Source organism: Vanessa cardui, chromosome 2, assembly GCF_905220365.1.
Source record: "Vanessa cardui chromosome 2, ilVanCard2.1, whole genome shotgun sequence".
In the NCBI taxonomy this organism is placed as follows: Eukaryota; Metazoa; Arthropoda; class Insecta; order Lepidoptera; family Nymphalidae; genus Vanessa; species Vanessa cardui.
The window spans coordinates 6,376,306-6,393,275 of record NC_061124.1 but is presented as its reverse complement, the minus strand read 5'-3'; the positions used below and the strand labels follow the sequence as shown (position 1 = coordinate 6,393,275).

At 30.9% G+C, this 16,970-nt stretch overlaps 1 protein-coding gene across 1 annotated transcript; it reads right to left on the bottom strand.

Annotated features, from left to right (window-relative positions):
- Positions 1–4,450: 4,450 nt before the first annotated feature.
- Positions 4,451–9,100, bottom strand: LOC124539192 (odorant receptor 4-like). The gene is made up of 9 exons (XM_047116493.1): positions 8,818–9,100; positions 8,258–8,410; positions 7,971–8,153; positions 6,563–6,746; positions 6,078–6,174; positions 5,193–5,294; positions 4,996–5,084; positions 4,637–4,703; positions 4,451–4,566 (listed from the first exon to the last, which is right to left on the bottom strand). Exons 1-9 carry the CDS (start codon positions 9,086–9,088, stop codon positions 4,507–4,509), a joined length of 1,206 nt encoding a protein of 401 aa, XP_046972449.1. The 5' UTR covers positions 9,089–9,100; the 3' UTR covers positions 4,451–4,506.
- Between the last annotated feature and the right edge of the window lie 7,870 nt (positions 9,101–16,970).

Here is a 16,970-nt window from a genome sequence, read left to right as displayed (position 1 = left end):
ATTTTGTGCTGTCAAAACCGTAGGTTCAGACAGTGCCGTAAATAGCCTTTTTTGCGCCTTGTGCGAGTGTCTATAACTGCGCCCTATTTAAGGAGACCCTTTGCCTATTCTACTGTCTCACTCACTAAAACTTAAACTCAGGTTCACTACTGCACTAAACTAAATACGCTCGTGCGCTGCCAAAAAAATGAGCGCGGTATACGTTTTTAATGATACTAGCATGTAAGTACGTTTGTATTGGAATCGAGTGGGTACTAGGGGCTCGGCGGAATCTTAACAAGAGAAAACGAAAAAACAATAGTCCTGCCCAGTCTGTCTATTCTTGCGAGACTCTCCCCCGAGAGTCTAAGCCCTGTGCCTGGGCACCGGGGGCACCGCCCTAAATAATCACAGGTAAAATATATTTATAAAAAGTTCAAAGTAAATAATGCACAATATTAAATAACTTCAAATAAAACAATATAAATAAAAATTAAATGCTCTTTTAAAATATTATAACTTAAGTTAATGGATACTGGTTACATCTCTCTAGAAGTTAATAAAAGATATATTGTGTAAACAATTTTTTAGTCCTGTTTCAATTTCTTTTTTTTCTTCAATCTTGTTTTGTTTCTTCCTCTTTTCTGCATTACATACTTTGACATTCATAGCACTCCATTTCCTCAATAGAAAGCTTATTTCGGATTGGTGTTAAAAGTCATCAATAGCTTTTTATGCATAAATTATAATTCGATTTTACAAATAATAGTAATCCATAAATAGATATAAAATTAAATAGGTCAACCCAAGTTTTTTAATAGAGGCTTAGATATGTATGGTGGCCCGCCATCTTTATTAAATACACAATTTTTTGTACAATAAAAGCTGTTTGTATATCTGTTGAGTTAGTCCAGTAACCCATATTTCATAACTGAGTATACAAACCTGCGGTATGCCATAAGAGCTGTGTTAATCAATACTATTTCTCGAAATCTGTTTAAGTAATATGAACAAGTTTTATTGTTACCGAATATATTTCTATCTGTAATGCTTGTATCCATCTTGTAATTGCGATATTTCCTTTATTTTGATTTTTGATTATCCTCTGAAATCCGGTTGGAAATTATGTCTCATTTGTTTCTTTTATTGGATCCTTTGATTAATATGTTTTAATTTATTGCGTTTATAATTTAGATTATATTTATTTCAAGCCATTGTATTATGTTATAAATACTATATAGGAGGCCGCGGATGCATTATATCGACACTATCGCCATATATCAGTATGACAGAGTCGTGTTAACCCCCAGAAAAGTTGCAACTGCAGGAAAAAAGAAGTGGTTGAAATACTCGAATCTAAACTTAGGAAAAGCACAACTGAGTTTGCATAAGCCTAAATTTTGTTTTGTTAATTGAAAATTTTAATTTAAATAATTAATTATAAATGACTATTGAATTCTCAACGTTTATATAAGGAGAAATGTGAAAGTACATAATAATTGTGTACCAAGAGCTTTAGTTACCGTTTAATGACACAACACAACAAGCAGTGACCCAAAATTGCGAAAGTGAGGGCAACTAGCGCAAGTTATCATTTCAACCCAGTTCCTTAGGTCAGTGGTTCTTAAACATTTTGAAGTCAAGGAGCTGAATGAAAATATTTTTTTATTTAGGAACAGTCAGAGTAAGAAAACCTTCGTTGGTTTTTAAAGTAATTCCTTTATTAAGTCTAATACCTCTATAATATTAAGTCTATAACTCTTAATACCTTTTGAATCTAAACATATCATTGCGACACAATATGTCGTTCTCAATCGGTAAAGCAAATTATCGCTCATACTAAGCATACGAAAATAGATCTAAAAGTGACGAATATTGTTAAGGTACAGTTGGGGTAAGCCCCGGCTGTAGCTTTACTTGTAAAATTTGGATATTCTATCGCTTGGAACAATTTAATAGACCTAATAAGTAAAAAAGAGTTTTGAAACAAAAAAATCCTATCCTGGAAAAGAAGAATTAAAAACCAGCTAGCTATTATTATTTATTCAATAGCTATTTTTTTTTCCAGTCCATATACTGACCATAATACTGATAACATTTTATGATATCAAGTAACCACTTTAAAGTGGGTCACTTTAAATAAAGCATAGTTTAAAAAATTACACGAATCTTTAACGACTAAAGAAATAACGTATAAGTGGGTACTTTATTTTTCCATGAAACTTTAGAGCTTGCATCGTGGGATCATCGGGGCCAGTGCTCTACGGACCATGAATTGAGAAGCAGTGCCTTAGGTCAACGAATACTGCTTAAGACCTCTGCTCACGCGCCGGGCGGCGGGCCTTGTAACGCAGTGTTTATGATTATATAAAGTTTATTTTAATAATTTTCAACGCGTGTTGAGTTCGGATAAGATCATAAATAAGATATTACGTGTTAGATGTGTTTTTATTTAAATGACAAATGCTTGCTGATGATAAGCGCTGAACTACTTGCAGTTATATTTTTACGCTTTGGCGGAGTTTATTCTATTTAAAAACAGCACAATAAAAATCTTATGGAAAAAATGGCTGTAGTTGTTTTTATTGAAAGTCGATATAAACTTTAAAATAGAAAAGTTAGGGCAAATTTAAACAAATATGAAAGCAATTGTTTATTTTATTAAAAAGTGTTAATTTTCAATTTACCGTTCATAGTATTGAAATAAAAAACGAAAAATAAATTTACGAATAAAAACTATTTTTTCCATAACAGAGAATTTTCGTGGAAGAATTTTGTGCATTCAATTTAGGACTTGTAACCTTTGACTCGTCACGAACAAATCATTTTTTTCAAGTCGTGGTCAATCTGAGAATAAAAAATGTGACATAAAATAAACTGTTACAACAGCTACAGCGTAGTGAAATTAATATATTACCTAGACGAAAGCTACATTTTATACCTAGTTAAAATACCTGACTGAAAAAACTATCTATTCATCAAGCGAGTCAAACACTGTCTCTTTGTGAGATAAACATGATTTAAATTTAAGTACCTCGGTTAGAATAATAAAAACATAATTTGTTACCGGTTTTTGTGTAGAGCTGCTGTTTTTTAAGCGAACTTAAAAACTATGATTGTGAATCAATATTTCATGAATTTATAACTGTATAAACTTTTTGGTACTTACAACGAAAACAGTAGTGCATTAGCAAGCAGGCTAAGTAGGTTTTAGTCTAAGGGTATTTTTTTGATCTTTTTAGTTATATTTGTAACTACTTAGAAAAATAGAACATTAAAGTAACTGAATGGCGGCTTTACGATGCCTTGCAAAAACAAGTCTGCATGGTATCTTACTGATAATTTATCTGCCTTTTCTTTCATTTTTTGAATTAGATACTGAGTGATGAGTCTAAATCCAATTATTTTAAAATGAGACTAAGTATGGAATTACACGGAGTTTCCTATAATGTAAGGGGTTATAAGATTTAATTCTCATTTAATTTAATAGAAATCCTGGACTTTAAAAGGATATTGTATAATTGACATTTGAATTTACGTATATTATTTGCGTTAGGTACTAATTCCTGTCGTACTTGGTGTTTTGGTGGTGTTATCTTGAAACATTGTCTCCTAATCTTGTGCGTTAACGCGAAGGGTGTCTTAGCCCAGAATTGAGATACAGGCATTGATATTTAAGGAGACTGTTACTTTATAGGGTATTTAAAAGAAATGCACAGTAAAATAAACGTAATTATAACTTCTATACCTCTAAATTTTTTATTGCGCGCAATCAAATAAAAACTATTGAACGCTGCGATACGAAAATGAAAAATCGAAGGGGAACCGTCTGCAGATAGTAAGAAGTCTTTGTGTTTTTAAATAAATCATCATCAAGCCATTGGATTATTTGTATAAAGTAAAAAGCTCAACGGTTCAATATTATTATATTGTCAACCGATTTATTTATTGCACATTATGCATTGCAACATTTAGTACTTTAAATATATCTACATACTTCCTAGATTGGTTTTCGTACATTGTTAGTAACATACATAATACAGGTCATAAGCTTTAAAGCAAAATTAACCAAATAAACTTCTAAAGGTTTTATAATAGTTGTTATTGTTAATAAAACTTTAAATTATAAATCACTATATCTAGTATGTAGTGATTTTAGTACATAGTTACTAGATATTTCCTACTGAGTTTGTATCAATTTTTATTAATAATACTTTCGGATTAAGGTTAAAAAATTGGAAAAGTAGGAATGAGGACACGTAACAAACATTTTATTACTGTTACCTTTAACGTTACACAAAATGTATCTGATCTCAAAACTTCGTTAATTTGAGAGAAACTTAAATTTTTCCAACTTATTATTAAAAATTCACATAATTGAATTTACCAAAAAAATTATAATCTCATTATTTTAAATTAAAGCAAAGAAGTAATAATTAAACGTTTTCTTTAATTAATTTTAATGTGATGTATTTTATTTGTGACACTACAATCGAAATTATTTATTGACTGTCAATTTTCTGCGTTTCAATTATCGTTGTACATTGTATACAGCAGTGCAAAATATGAGTAGGATCTCGTTAGGATCTGAAACATAATAAAAAACCTGTTAATATACGTTTAATTAACTTCGTTATCATTAAAAAATTTAACTTACAGAAGAGTACGTGACAAGAGAGATTTTTGTAAATTTCATTGCGGTGAACGCAATCGGCTTTTGAGATCTGAAATAAATAAATAAATAAATGTTGGACAACATTACTCTGATCCCAGTATAAGAAGCTAAAGCACTTGTGTTATGGAAAATCAGAAGTAATGAACGGTGCCCAAGACAACATAGAAAATTAATGATTTTTTTCTCTAAATTAACTCCGCTCGGAGTGGCGAACCCATGAAAACCGATGTACACACTACTTGACCAAGGAGGTCGTCAAAGATAACATGAAAGTATAACAAAATAATATATATAATTATTTTAAATAATAAATGTGATATTTTATTACAATAACTATTTACCTAAGTATTAGAAATGCTAAAGCCCGACGACAACGTGGGTTCATTTTATACCACCCACTACTGTATACCGCTGCAGCAATATTTTCATTCTGAAAACGATTAGGACAAAGAAAATACTTATTAGTATCAGTTCACACAACTAGTAAATTTGAATAAAAATGTATACAATAAATACATGTATATATAATGTTACCAACCGCATGAAAAATGTCGTCCGCATACCAGCATAAGGCTCCGACTTGTATTAATGCTGATCCCAGAAAAAGTTTATTGCTTATCGCCATTAACGGTTCCAGTAACTGAGTAAAATATTAATTAGTCGTATTAAAAAATTACGATTTGAAAAAAGAACCGAACGAGAGTCCGTCTCGTGATAGTTTTTATATATTTTTTTAATAGACTAGTTAATAAATCAATTAAAACCGGTAATAATAAATTATTGTTAATACCAGTATAAATTAATTATTGTTACAATTAAATTGAATTTCGAGTGGAAGGGCGCTGCATAAAAAAAAATTACTCATCGATATTCGAACTGGCTAGGTATAATGAGACACAAAATAATAGTTAAATTAAATGTTTAAATCCCATTAAGATCTAATGATCACTTATACATGGATTTGTGGTTAAACACAACTTACAACTTAATAGTTTCAACAGTACAATTCGGCGGTTAATTTCGAGTATGCCGATTTTCGTAACGTATTCGTAGATTCTAGTAAAAAAACGCAGTTATGTGTGTCAATCTCACGTTCACGAATCTTATTAACGAAAACGTTTGAAGTTACTCATAAAGAGTTCGGTGACTCAACCAACTACGATTATGTAGCGCATTATTATATTGAGTAACTCGTATGCTGGCAGTTTTACTTAACATTTACATTTATAAATAATAAGTAGATACATGCAGTGTGAGTACAAAAAATTCAATTGGAGTTATGAGAGTGCTACATTTGTCGATTTTTTTTTCAGACCATACCCCAACTTTTTTTTTAATTTGAATAATTTTGCCACGTTCGTGGCTTTTGAGCTATTGTTCCTTAGTTATTCAAATGTTAAAAATAAAGTAAATTAATACAAACCACAATGACGAAGACCACACAGCAGATATTAATGGAACTCATCACGATATTAATTAAATTACAAAGCGAGAAAGCTTCTTCCAAATTGTTGCAATAGCTGCAAAAATGAATTTTATATAAACATTTCTTTCATTTTTATACGTAAATAATTTGAATATTCTTTTTTGTCTAAATAAGATATAAAAATCAAACACAAACATTATCTGTTATAAAATAATAAAAATAAAACATTACATTTTGAAAGTAGTTCAGAAGTGACTAATATATTAACAGCTTTACCTACCTATAAATGTTATTTAGTTATACAATGCTGTGTCTTTTTCTTTCAAATGTTAAATCGAGCGATGGAAAGAGAAAATTAGCGTTAAACCAAGCACCGGCTTCACAACAATAATCGGTGAGGCATCAAAAGTAGGTAATTATTTTACTATCTCGAAAAGATGTTACAAGCGATTCAATATATTGATATCATTTGCTTGTCTGACCTTATTAAACGTTGATGCAGCCTTATATTTGATTGTATTTCTTCATAATATTCCTCGTCAGTTTTTTTCAATGAACCCAATGATTCGATACGACTCTGCAGTATACGGAGGAGCAGAGCGATATGACTCGCCATTCCGGAAAAAAGTAAGTCAGATGATACCATAATCCAAACACAGGTCACTCCTAGGAATAAGAATAATTACTGTTAAATATTTTCAAACTTAGAAAAGCTTTTTTTTAACGAATCTTTTTTAAAGAACTTGTAAAAGTATTAGACATGGTTTATTTTTACACGGATAAGATTTTTTATTGATATATGTATTAGCTTTTAAAATAATGTTTACATTGAGAATGGGAACCAAGTTGAACATAAGTTAAAAGAAGATGAAAAATTTTAGTGTCTCTTTGTCATAGTGAATTACTCAGTTTTTACTAAATGCATGTTATACACGGCACATATACAAAACATATTATTTTTTACAATTTTTGTCTATTTGGTCTATTTTTTGTCTGTTTGTTCCGGCTTATCTCTGAAAAGACTTGACCGATTTTGATAGGACACTGGCAGATAGATGATGTAATAAGGAGTAACAATACTACAACAATAACTTTTTTGTTAATTAAAACGCGGGCAAGTCGCGGGCACAGCTAGTATCAAATTAGGCTAAAAAAAAAAAACAGAAAAACACTTTTCGATAATAAAATCTAATTCTTTCATCAATTTGTTAAAAATATAAACGATTTCAATGATTTTTACAAATAATATTATCGATTATCATGATCTATGGCTAATTTCTTAATCTACATAGCTTTATTATAAATGGCTTTCATCGAAAGTGGTTCAATTATACAAAGTGAATGATGCTTGTTTTGAGTTCATGGCGTGATGATAAATGTCTAGGTGCTATTTTTGTGCCTGATGACCGATTGAAATTATTATTAATGTTTAATGCTGTATTCTCGTGTGATTCTTATAATTATTTAGAGATAAATCTACTGATATCATTACATTAGACATTCAAACCAAGTGGTATGAAATTAAAAATAATCAATCAATAGTTTATATTTTATTTAAAAATGATTAATTCAAAATAAGTTATGAACTACTTTTTGATATTTTTTTCCTAATGATATTGTTATGGAATAATCTATAAGTTTGCATAAAGTCTCTGAGCTAAGTAAATACGTTAAATTCAAAAAAGTAATAAATTCGCTGAAATATTTAATAAAACGAAATATAAATGCAGGTAATTAAACATTAATATATGAATATAATATAATGTTACTATGCTTAATTTATATACTTCCGGTTTTGAACACATACCTAGTTATGGCATTATAAACCATTAATAATATCATTCAAGCCCGCTGGCAATATAATATATAGTCGTAATTGTTTTAACTCACCAGCGTATATTTCAAACAGGTAGACAGCGATATGAGCTATGGGTTTGTGTTTGTCGAAGGGATACCAGGACACCCACACAAACCCGATCTGTGTATCCTGACCTTGCCAGACTCGGTAGAAATAAATTATGATGGGTGTGATGTTATAAAACCACACACCCATGATATTTACACTAAAGTACCCTGTAGTGAACGAAAAAGACCGAGAATGAGTAAATACAAGTAAAGTGAAAATATGTAAAAACGGTAGAAAAAAATTATTTCAACAAAAAAATTAAACATCTTACATCGATGACTAACGCGCAAGGCCGTTAGGCTTTTTTCTTTATTTTGCAGAGCATCGTCATCAAGAGGGGGCATAGGCCATATTCCAGCCAGTTTTTCTATCAGTTCTCCAAACACTGTGTTTTTATACCATAAGACGAAAACTTTCGCTATACCTGTAAATTTTTTAATCATCTAAGTATTTTATATACATGAAAATATTAATCATAAACACAGTACTTTGTTTGCTTGAAATATATAAAGAAATATATATTGGGGCTTGTTGGTTGATATATAACTCACGTTGTCAGCTACTTACATAGGTAAGTTCAATTATATCGTATGTTGCAGTTCACTAGTCTATGCTCGTTTAGAAAAACGTGTACCGTGGGAATTTCCATGCATCGCGAGCGGATATTTTAAAGTTAATGGTGGCGACGGCGGCGACAAAACACGAAATTAAGTGCAAAGTTAATCTGAACACAAATCATGTTACCTAATCTTTCGTGCTTTTATAAAAATAATTCTAGTAATAGATACAATAACAGTTAAAAACTATACAATGGTTTATAAAAAATCTTACTCAATGCGCCGTAACCAAAGGTATGAAAGAGCGGAACGACGTCTTCGACACGAGGTGAGCTGGCGAACGTGAGGACTATGTTAATGAATTCACTGGAAACGTGACAACAGATGCTGCAGACGGACGCGACGAACATTAATTTTTGGCGAAAGTAAGCTGCGGTCGTCTTAGGTTTGTCGAAAGATAAACCTATGCGACGCATGCTAAAAGTACTCAGCATCAAGGATTCATCTATTTCTATTTTAGCCGCTTTTATTGTTGATTCATCCATTTTTGACGTGCGTGCTCTGTGAACGATTTTAAGTATTGCGGTGTGGATATCGACTGTACATTTAAGACTCTAATGTAAATATTTTACATATGCAAGAAACAATTGTGTGTTTAAAAATCATAAACAAATAGAAAATATGTGTGTAGTGTTCGTCCGTTAATTGTACTTGATTTTGTTCATAGATATTGTTCTGCACGTTTAATTTATAATTGTAGTAATATTTTTAACTATATATCTAAGCGAATTGTATGACTACGAGTAAATGATATAATTAAAGTATTCTAAAATGTAAATAATATAATTGAATCAAATAGTAGTGAATGTATGGTAAAAATATATAAGTAGGAAGGCGTGTTTTGAGACTTTACAATGTTAAACTTGGAAACTTTATTATTCAGAAGACAAGGGTTTTCAGTTTAACACTTTGACTTTCTTTACGAACAAGGCTAGAATTGTTTAATAAAATATTTCGAGTTTAGTTGATTGTATGTTAAACTAGCGGTCAGCCCTTTCTTTGCTATCATTATTTATATTATTTTGAATTAAGACACTGAATAAAATATCTATTCGTCTTAACGTGCAAATACATGCTTAGAACATTTTAACCTAGAGATACTTCAAACACGACGTCGCTTGCAGTTATTTGCAATATAAAAGTAATGTACCGTTTCTATTCGTAATGGTTCCTGATCATTATTAAAATTTGGAATATTCCCATATGGCGTATTCTATTAATAGTGATAATTGTACCGTAATAAACTTGAAAGACTGTGCCTACTTTGATTCAGCGTTGTGTGTAAGTTATTTGTCATTGTGTGAATGTAACAAGAAGGTGGTATATTATTACTGGCTCACGATTGCTTGGGAAGTCACTATTGTCAAGAAGACCTACCGATTTTATACTTTGTGGCTACTAATTATAGTAAGTACATAATTAATTGTATTGTGTGATATAAAGTCCATATTCATAAAATTAACGCTTACATTCACACACACGAATATAAATGAAAGTAATAACTAATGATACATATGTATTAGCAATAGGTTATCTCGATCGATTATATATCAATCGTGCCTACTTCCGCTTACCATGAATCACATATAAAATTACGTTCAATATCAGTTAGAAAAGTGGCGGCCAGATTACTTTGGTATTCAGGAAATCGGTGAGAATAATAAAAAATAAAATGGATATCACAATATATTTTACAACTAGTCGTAGCGGAGTCAAGGATGAGACCGATCTAGCGAACTTTCTTCGTTTTTTCATATTATACTAGCTAATAATTTAGTAAGCAGTATTAACAAGATGGTCCGCCCGATTTGTCATTCCTGTTAATAGCGAATTACTTACGAGCTTCTTTATAATAAAATATACCAAAACTTATTAGAAGCCTGAATATATGAATAGCCTATTTGAAGAATTCAAAGACGGAGAACATATTATTTTTGTAGTAGGGCTCAGTGCGGATTCGTTAAAGTAACAATCTACTCATCAAATTATTCTTATTTAGGAGTTGGCGGTAGAATAACACTACCTACATCCAATTAACTAACTATACCAGCCATGAAGTAATGCTTTTCCAGTTTGAAAGGTAAGTGTTTCGGTATAATTTTAGGCACAAGTAACGTAAGTAAGTAAGTCGGTGATGGTGATCATTTACCAGATATTACTAGAGATCATCTTCACCTCATGAGGAGAGCTCTCGAAAGAGACGAGCGATTCAAAGAGCGGAAGGGTCTGCAGATGATTTAAATCTACACGATGTCACAAACCCTCCAGTCGGTCAATGAATCAAAGACGGTTACTGCAATAGTTTTAGGAAAGAATCCTCACAACTCGGTCCTCTCACCGTCAAAAGTGGTATAGTGGTATCAAGTGAATATTATCAGCTCAATACTTTTTATAGTGGCAATATTCAGTGATCTTCTTTTTATCAATAAAAACCACGACCGGTTAAAAAATAACGATATATTATTAATGCTAATTGGTATTAAGTACTTGCTATTTTTCTTGTTGAAATATAGCTACGTATTAATCTTGAGACATAAATATAGTCTACTGAGTGTACCGTAGTGGGATAAGTATATATTTTACAAAGCATGACGCTATAATTCATTTGTAATGTTATTAATATGGTGCAAACACGTATATAATTTCCAGGCATATTCTAAACTATATGCGAATATAACTAGATGGTTGTTAACTGTTGATAGCCGAAGATTGAATTTAACGAAAAAATTTACATAATTGAATGTTTGTTTTGAATTCTGAATCAAATTCCAAATACGTTTTATTGAAATAGATTGATTTACACAATTTGAAATTTTACAGGAATCAATAGTAGGTGCCTATAGTATAATTTGTCAGATATTTTAGTCAGAACTTTTTTTTTTGTTTTTTTTTTTTATACTTTTGGTACTTAAACAAAATCTAAACTGGTTAGTTGCTGGATTGGGTGGTGGCAAAAAGTTTGTAGTTTTCAAATAAATATCCTTTAGTGCCTATGTTTTTTTAATATCCAGTTAATATATTAGCCTTGTTAGAACGCTTTGATTAAATCTAGAAGAGATTGCGTCAGATGGTTTTCTCTCTAGGAAAAATTTAATCCTAGCTCTTGAGATAACACATATTTTAATCTTTTAAATATTACACACTTTTAAATATAAAATACAAACATATCAAATATATTTAAAAATATAAAATACAGTGGCCTTTGATTTGCAGTTTGAATTTGAATTTGACATATATGAATCCGACTAATCCAAATCCGATAACTTTATCGGCAATGAAATGTTTTAATTGTCAATTTTTAGTAATGGGCGGCCATCGACACGGATTGAAGTGATTTAAGAATTTCCCGCTAGAGATGTCGGTGTTTCGGCAAATTTAGCACGCAGCCGCGCTCCGTGGCGCACTTTACAGTTCGCCACCGTTACGCGGCGATTAAATTGCGCACGCGTACCATGAAAGGTACCGTCCCGATGATTGCAGCGCTGTACATATGTCACTCCACAGCTTCGACTGTCATCTGTTTCCAAAGATACGAATGAAATGCAAACCCTTCTTAGGAAATCCTTCCTTAACTTCATATACTTATTATGTGTTTCAGATTCACGTAAACGATTTAACTCTGAGGTGTATTTAATAGAAAGATTCTTGTAATGAATCTCTCACCCAGAAGGTTAAGGTGCACAATGTAATGCTTTACACATGGAATCATAACGTCAAAATGCCGCCAAATGCAGAACGTTTTTGAGAAGCTGTCTCGATCTAAAAGTTTCTGCTACCTCGAGGCTTAAAATCCACGTCTGTATAAAGACAAAAATAATAAGATTAAATATATATTATAATTGTATTTAAAAATGATAAAATGTTATTAATAACAAAATAAATGAGACATAAGTCATTTATCTGAAATCTAGGACAGCCTGGTACGGATCACGGTCGGTGCATATTGTTTGGTACCTATACCTAACAAAATTTCTTTAAAATTACGAAATAAAGTCTGTTTTACATCTTGGAATATATTTTATGTAACTATCAATTTTGTTATGTCTTTTATTCGATTTTATAGGAGAGGATCCATAAAAAACCTCTAATATTATTCAATTACCCCAACGACGATAAAGAAAGCTTTAAACAGTAGTTAATGTATCAGCGATAATAGTAATTAAACGATCGCCTCCAGACCATGTTACAAGAAACTTGAATGAAGCGAAGAATTTTGGTATAAGAATATGCCATTGAGTTTCTTTCGACGATTCTCCTCAATTCTAAAGTGTTTTATTTTCCCGCTTCTCCGGTGGTTTTATTTTGACTATCGAAATGAAAGTGTAATGCTTGTGTATTTATAAAGAAATTAGATTTTAGTCGAGTGAGTGAGTGACCGACGTCGGTTTGTGGATATTCTGTAACGTCAACTATTTTCTTTTGTTTTTGTTAACGAAATACGCAAGAACATGAAATGAAAATTATAAAAAGGTCTTTTAAATCAACATTGTATCTTTTTACATTTATGTATTACAAGATAATATTAAATTTGAACTTACGCCGGTCTTGTGTGAATTTTGATTGAGAAAAACAGACGCCGAATTGATTAGTTACTTTTTAATCAATTAAATGTGCTTTCATACCTTCAACATAGGTATTTTAAATAGGCTATTAAATTTATATATCTTCCATCAATTCTAACTCCAGGCTTTTTATCGATTGTATTACAAGATAATATAATCTTGTATTGTTTAAAATATATGCATATTATAGTTGTATAAAGTTTTCTGCGTTTTTTAGAAATTAATAAATTGAAAATATTAAATTTCTGCGGCGATTTATCACAAAATACTATCAAGTTTTATAGAATTTGCGGAGTCGGAAACTTAGTGTTAGAAGTTGGTCCTTATATGTTTTGATCAAACACAACACTTTTAAGTTTAATGTACGCGTATAACACGTACAATATATTATTTTGAAATTTGGATCCATGCAATGTCAAAAGATTGGTAATTATGCTTCAAATCCCTTTTTAAAATATTTTATGATATAAATTGGTGGACTGACTAACTACTTCTAATAGACATGGTCACTCTAAGAAATATTAACCATTTATTATATCAATAATGAGCCATCAAGGTTGGGAACTAAGATTTTATACCCTTTGTGTTTGTTACACTGGCTGACCATTTGAAATACAACACACAATAACACTAGAACATATGATGGGTCGTAGACTATATGATGATGATCTTCCACTAAGCCCTCATACAAAGTTATTTATATTTTTGTAAAAATATGTACATAATATATATCAAGTAATAATTGATCATTGATAGTAACCCAGTATGACATATTCAATGCACGCGCAATACACTGTGTATTTAAATTTCTCCAACATCTCCGGCCACCATTTGCTTTATTTAACTTCTCAACGGCTGCAATTATAATATTCAATTCTATTATGCTACCTGACAGAAATCGGTTAAGTGTATTTCAGACGCAAGTTCAGTTCAAAATAAAATTAATAATCGTCGATCTCTCCAAGTAAAAGTGCTACGTATTATCAGTGCTTGGACGAGCGACCCAGATCTGTCTGTTGGGCACGCAGCTCGAGCAAAAACATCTAACAAATGGACGCCAAATAAAAGGTGTTAAAACGAAGTGAAATAGATATTATAGGTATCACGTACATACTTCGATAACAGGCGATTAAGAATAACAAACAAAGCGACGTTATCGTATGATCTTAGATCAAATTATTTATTACCAAAGTATGATCAAAGAAATGTATTAAAACATGTGCACACCGCAATATATCTAATGAGACGTGAAAGAAGAGAAACCCGCTTTCCGACGATTATGTTTGTTATATTTTTTTTATTTTATTCTTAATTTGAAACGTTACTTTTATATGTTGCCTGTAAATTTGACCTTGAAATTTTGCTCTCATTTCATCGAATATTTTCACTTTAATAAAAATAACTGTTTTGATATTTATACGAATGTTGTTTATTACTATAATAACTGAACTCGACCCCTTGTCCACAGCATTCGCGGGAATGCGCGATCGTGTCATAATGGTTTAAGTGCTGCAGCATTAACACAATAACCCACATGAGAAACATTAATATTGGAAATTGCGTATATATGTATGCGATATAGAGATCGATATCACATTTGCCAATTTAGTTTCTACAACTGTGTTTAGTGTCGATCGTGATTCAGGTTGTAATTTAGGTGTGCAATATAGACTCATAATTACTATGATAGATGTGTATCTTATAATAAAATGTTTAATATGTGGTATATATCTATTATATTTTAAATTCATCGATTTTATTCTAATTTCATGTTTAAAATTCTATATTGAATATTTGAGTACATTATCCCAGTTCATTAATATTTCCATATTATTAATATCATAGTTAAAAATATATATTTAATCGACTAATAAATAATCGACTTCTCATATCATTTAAATACAATGTCACAAAAGTTGTTACATTTCGAAGGTGTATAATTACTATTGCAGGAAAAAGAATCACATAGCGGTAACAGCTAATGAAAATTACGGTAAACAGAAAAAATAACAATATCATCTTACACTGATAATGCAGCCCAGTAAGCGGAATAGCTTGTACTAATTTTAAAAGATTAAAAACCAGAGAAAACAATTTAGCTACTTCTGTAGCACTGCAGCGCGCCATCATCTCTCTTCTTATTGCCTTTCTGTCACAGATACGTACCGACTCATTATACCGGCTGCAATGACTTACATTCTGTTTCTTAGCCGAAGCCTTCGGCGCTACGAGGTAATTATTTTTGGAAGCGAGTAATTGAATCTGGCTCGAATAAAAACAGATAGGGATTGCCGTGCGCGATGTAATTTAAGATTTTCATCTCATAGATAAGTGGCAATGAGAATTACGCGAATCAACACATTAACTTTCACTAGTGTATCGTTTCGAACTTGGCCTTAAATCTTCTTTAGGAAACCACAGGAAGTGAGATTAAAAAGCCGTCTGCATGGTCTCACGTTTCGTACAATTTTTATTGTATCGGTAATGTTATTAAGTAGTGATAGTGCTCATGTAGAAACTATAATTTTGTTTATATTTAGTCTGTTATTTTTCAAACCATTGTTTTTGATCGAATATATTTAATACTAGTTATTGTCAGCGGCCTCGTTTGTCTTTTAGATTTTTTATATAAAATTAAGTTCGATTTTTTATGGTTGTTTAATGATAGGGATCTTTTAGTTCTTCAGAAATGCTAAATGTATATTGCAAACTTCATGTTAAATTAAATAAGCCACATGAATGTTATCTAAGCAGGTCGATTCTGGTGAAAAACCATAACCGCTTAACGACTTGCGGTTGAACATAACCTTCAGTCTACAGAAGCTCAACGAAAAAATGAAGATGAAAATCGTTTAATTTACAGTTCCAGAATAATCTTCCCACGTAGAATTATTCTTTGTTTCACGTTGCTTGAATAAACTAAGCTGTTCGTTCACACGTCTCCAGCGTTCTTGTTTCGATAAGAATTTAATGAGATTATGCGATCCAGTACTCCGTGCTTGATATATAATTACAGCATAATATATTACATAAGAGTTAAATCATTTAAGTTCACGTACTTCTAGTTTCTCTCATATATAGACGACAATTGAACTTTACATTTTATTTTCAAATACACTGCTGTGATTTTTTTTTTTAATTATTTGTTATCGTTGAAATCAACATGAGAAAGATTTGTTCGATCGACATATTTTTGTGCATGTTCATATTATAGTTACGATTAATAAGTAATAATTTTAGGTAAATTGGATATAAATGTGTGAATAAATATTTTCCTCAGGTACAATTCAAGTAAAAGCTTCTCTTGCACAGTGGTTAGAAACGATAAATAAAAAAGAGGGTTCAAATTTGGGAAATCATCACTAAATTATCATATGCTTAATTTATATTTAATCTACTTGGTAGGTAAATATTGTAAGGAAACTTCCACGTCTAACCTTACGTCAATTATGCATGTATTCACCATCATGTATTTGATTATCGTGGTGCAATATTTTTCAAATCACCTCCTTTATTTAGAGGAAACCTAAGACTAGCCTAAAGGTATTAATGGGCAATTACTTTCCGCATTACCTCTTTCAAAACCGCTGGCTTATGATTAAATGTATTTATATAAATAATTAAATTAATATTAAAAGTCAAACTAACTACTTAACAGTCACTCAACGATAACTGTAATTACTAGTAGTAAATAAATAGTACTATATAATAAATAGTAATTAGTCGATACTTAAAATTTGAACTAAATAAAATTATAAGCTAATTTGAAATATAACAAAGAATATGAAAATAAGGTAATAATGAT

Coding starts and splice junctions, on each gene's coding strand:
- LOC124539192 (XM_047116493.1), bottom strand. CDS start 9,088: ATGGATGAATCAACAATAAAAGCGGCTAAAATAGAAATAGATGAATCC. Junction 6,175..6,562: donor CTGCATCAACGTTTAATAAG/GTCAGACAAGCA, acceptor TCATTTTTGCAG/CTATTGCAACAATTTGGAAG. Junction 5,295..6,077: donor GTGTGGTCTTCGTCATTGTG/GTTTGTATTAAT, acceptor TATTTTACTCAG/TTACTGGAACCGTTAATGGC.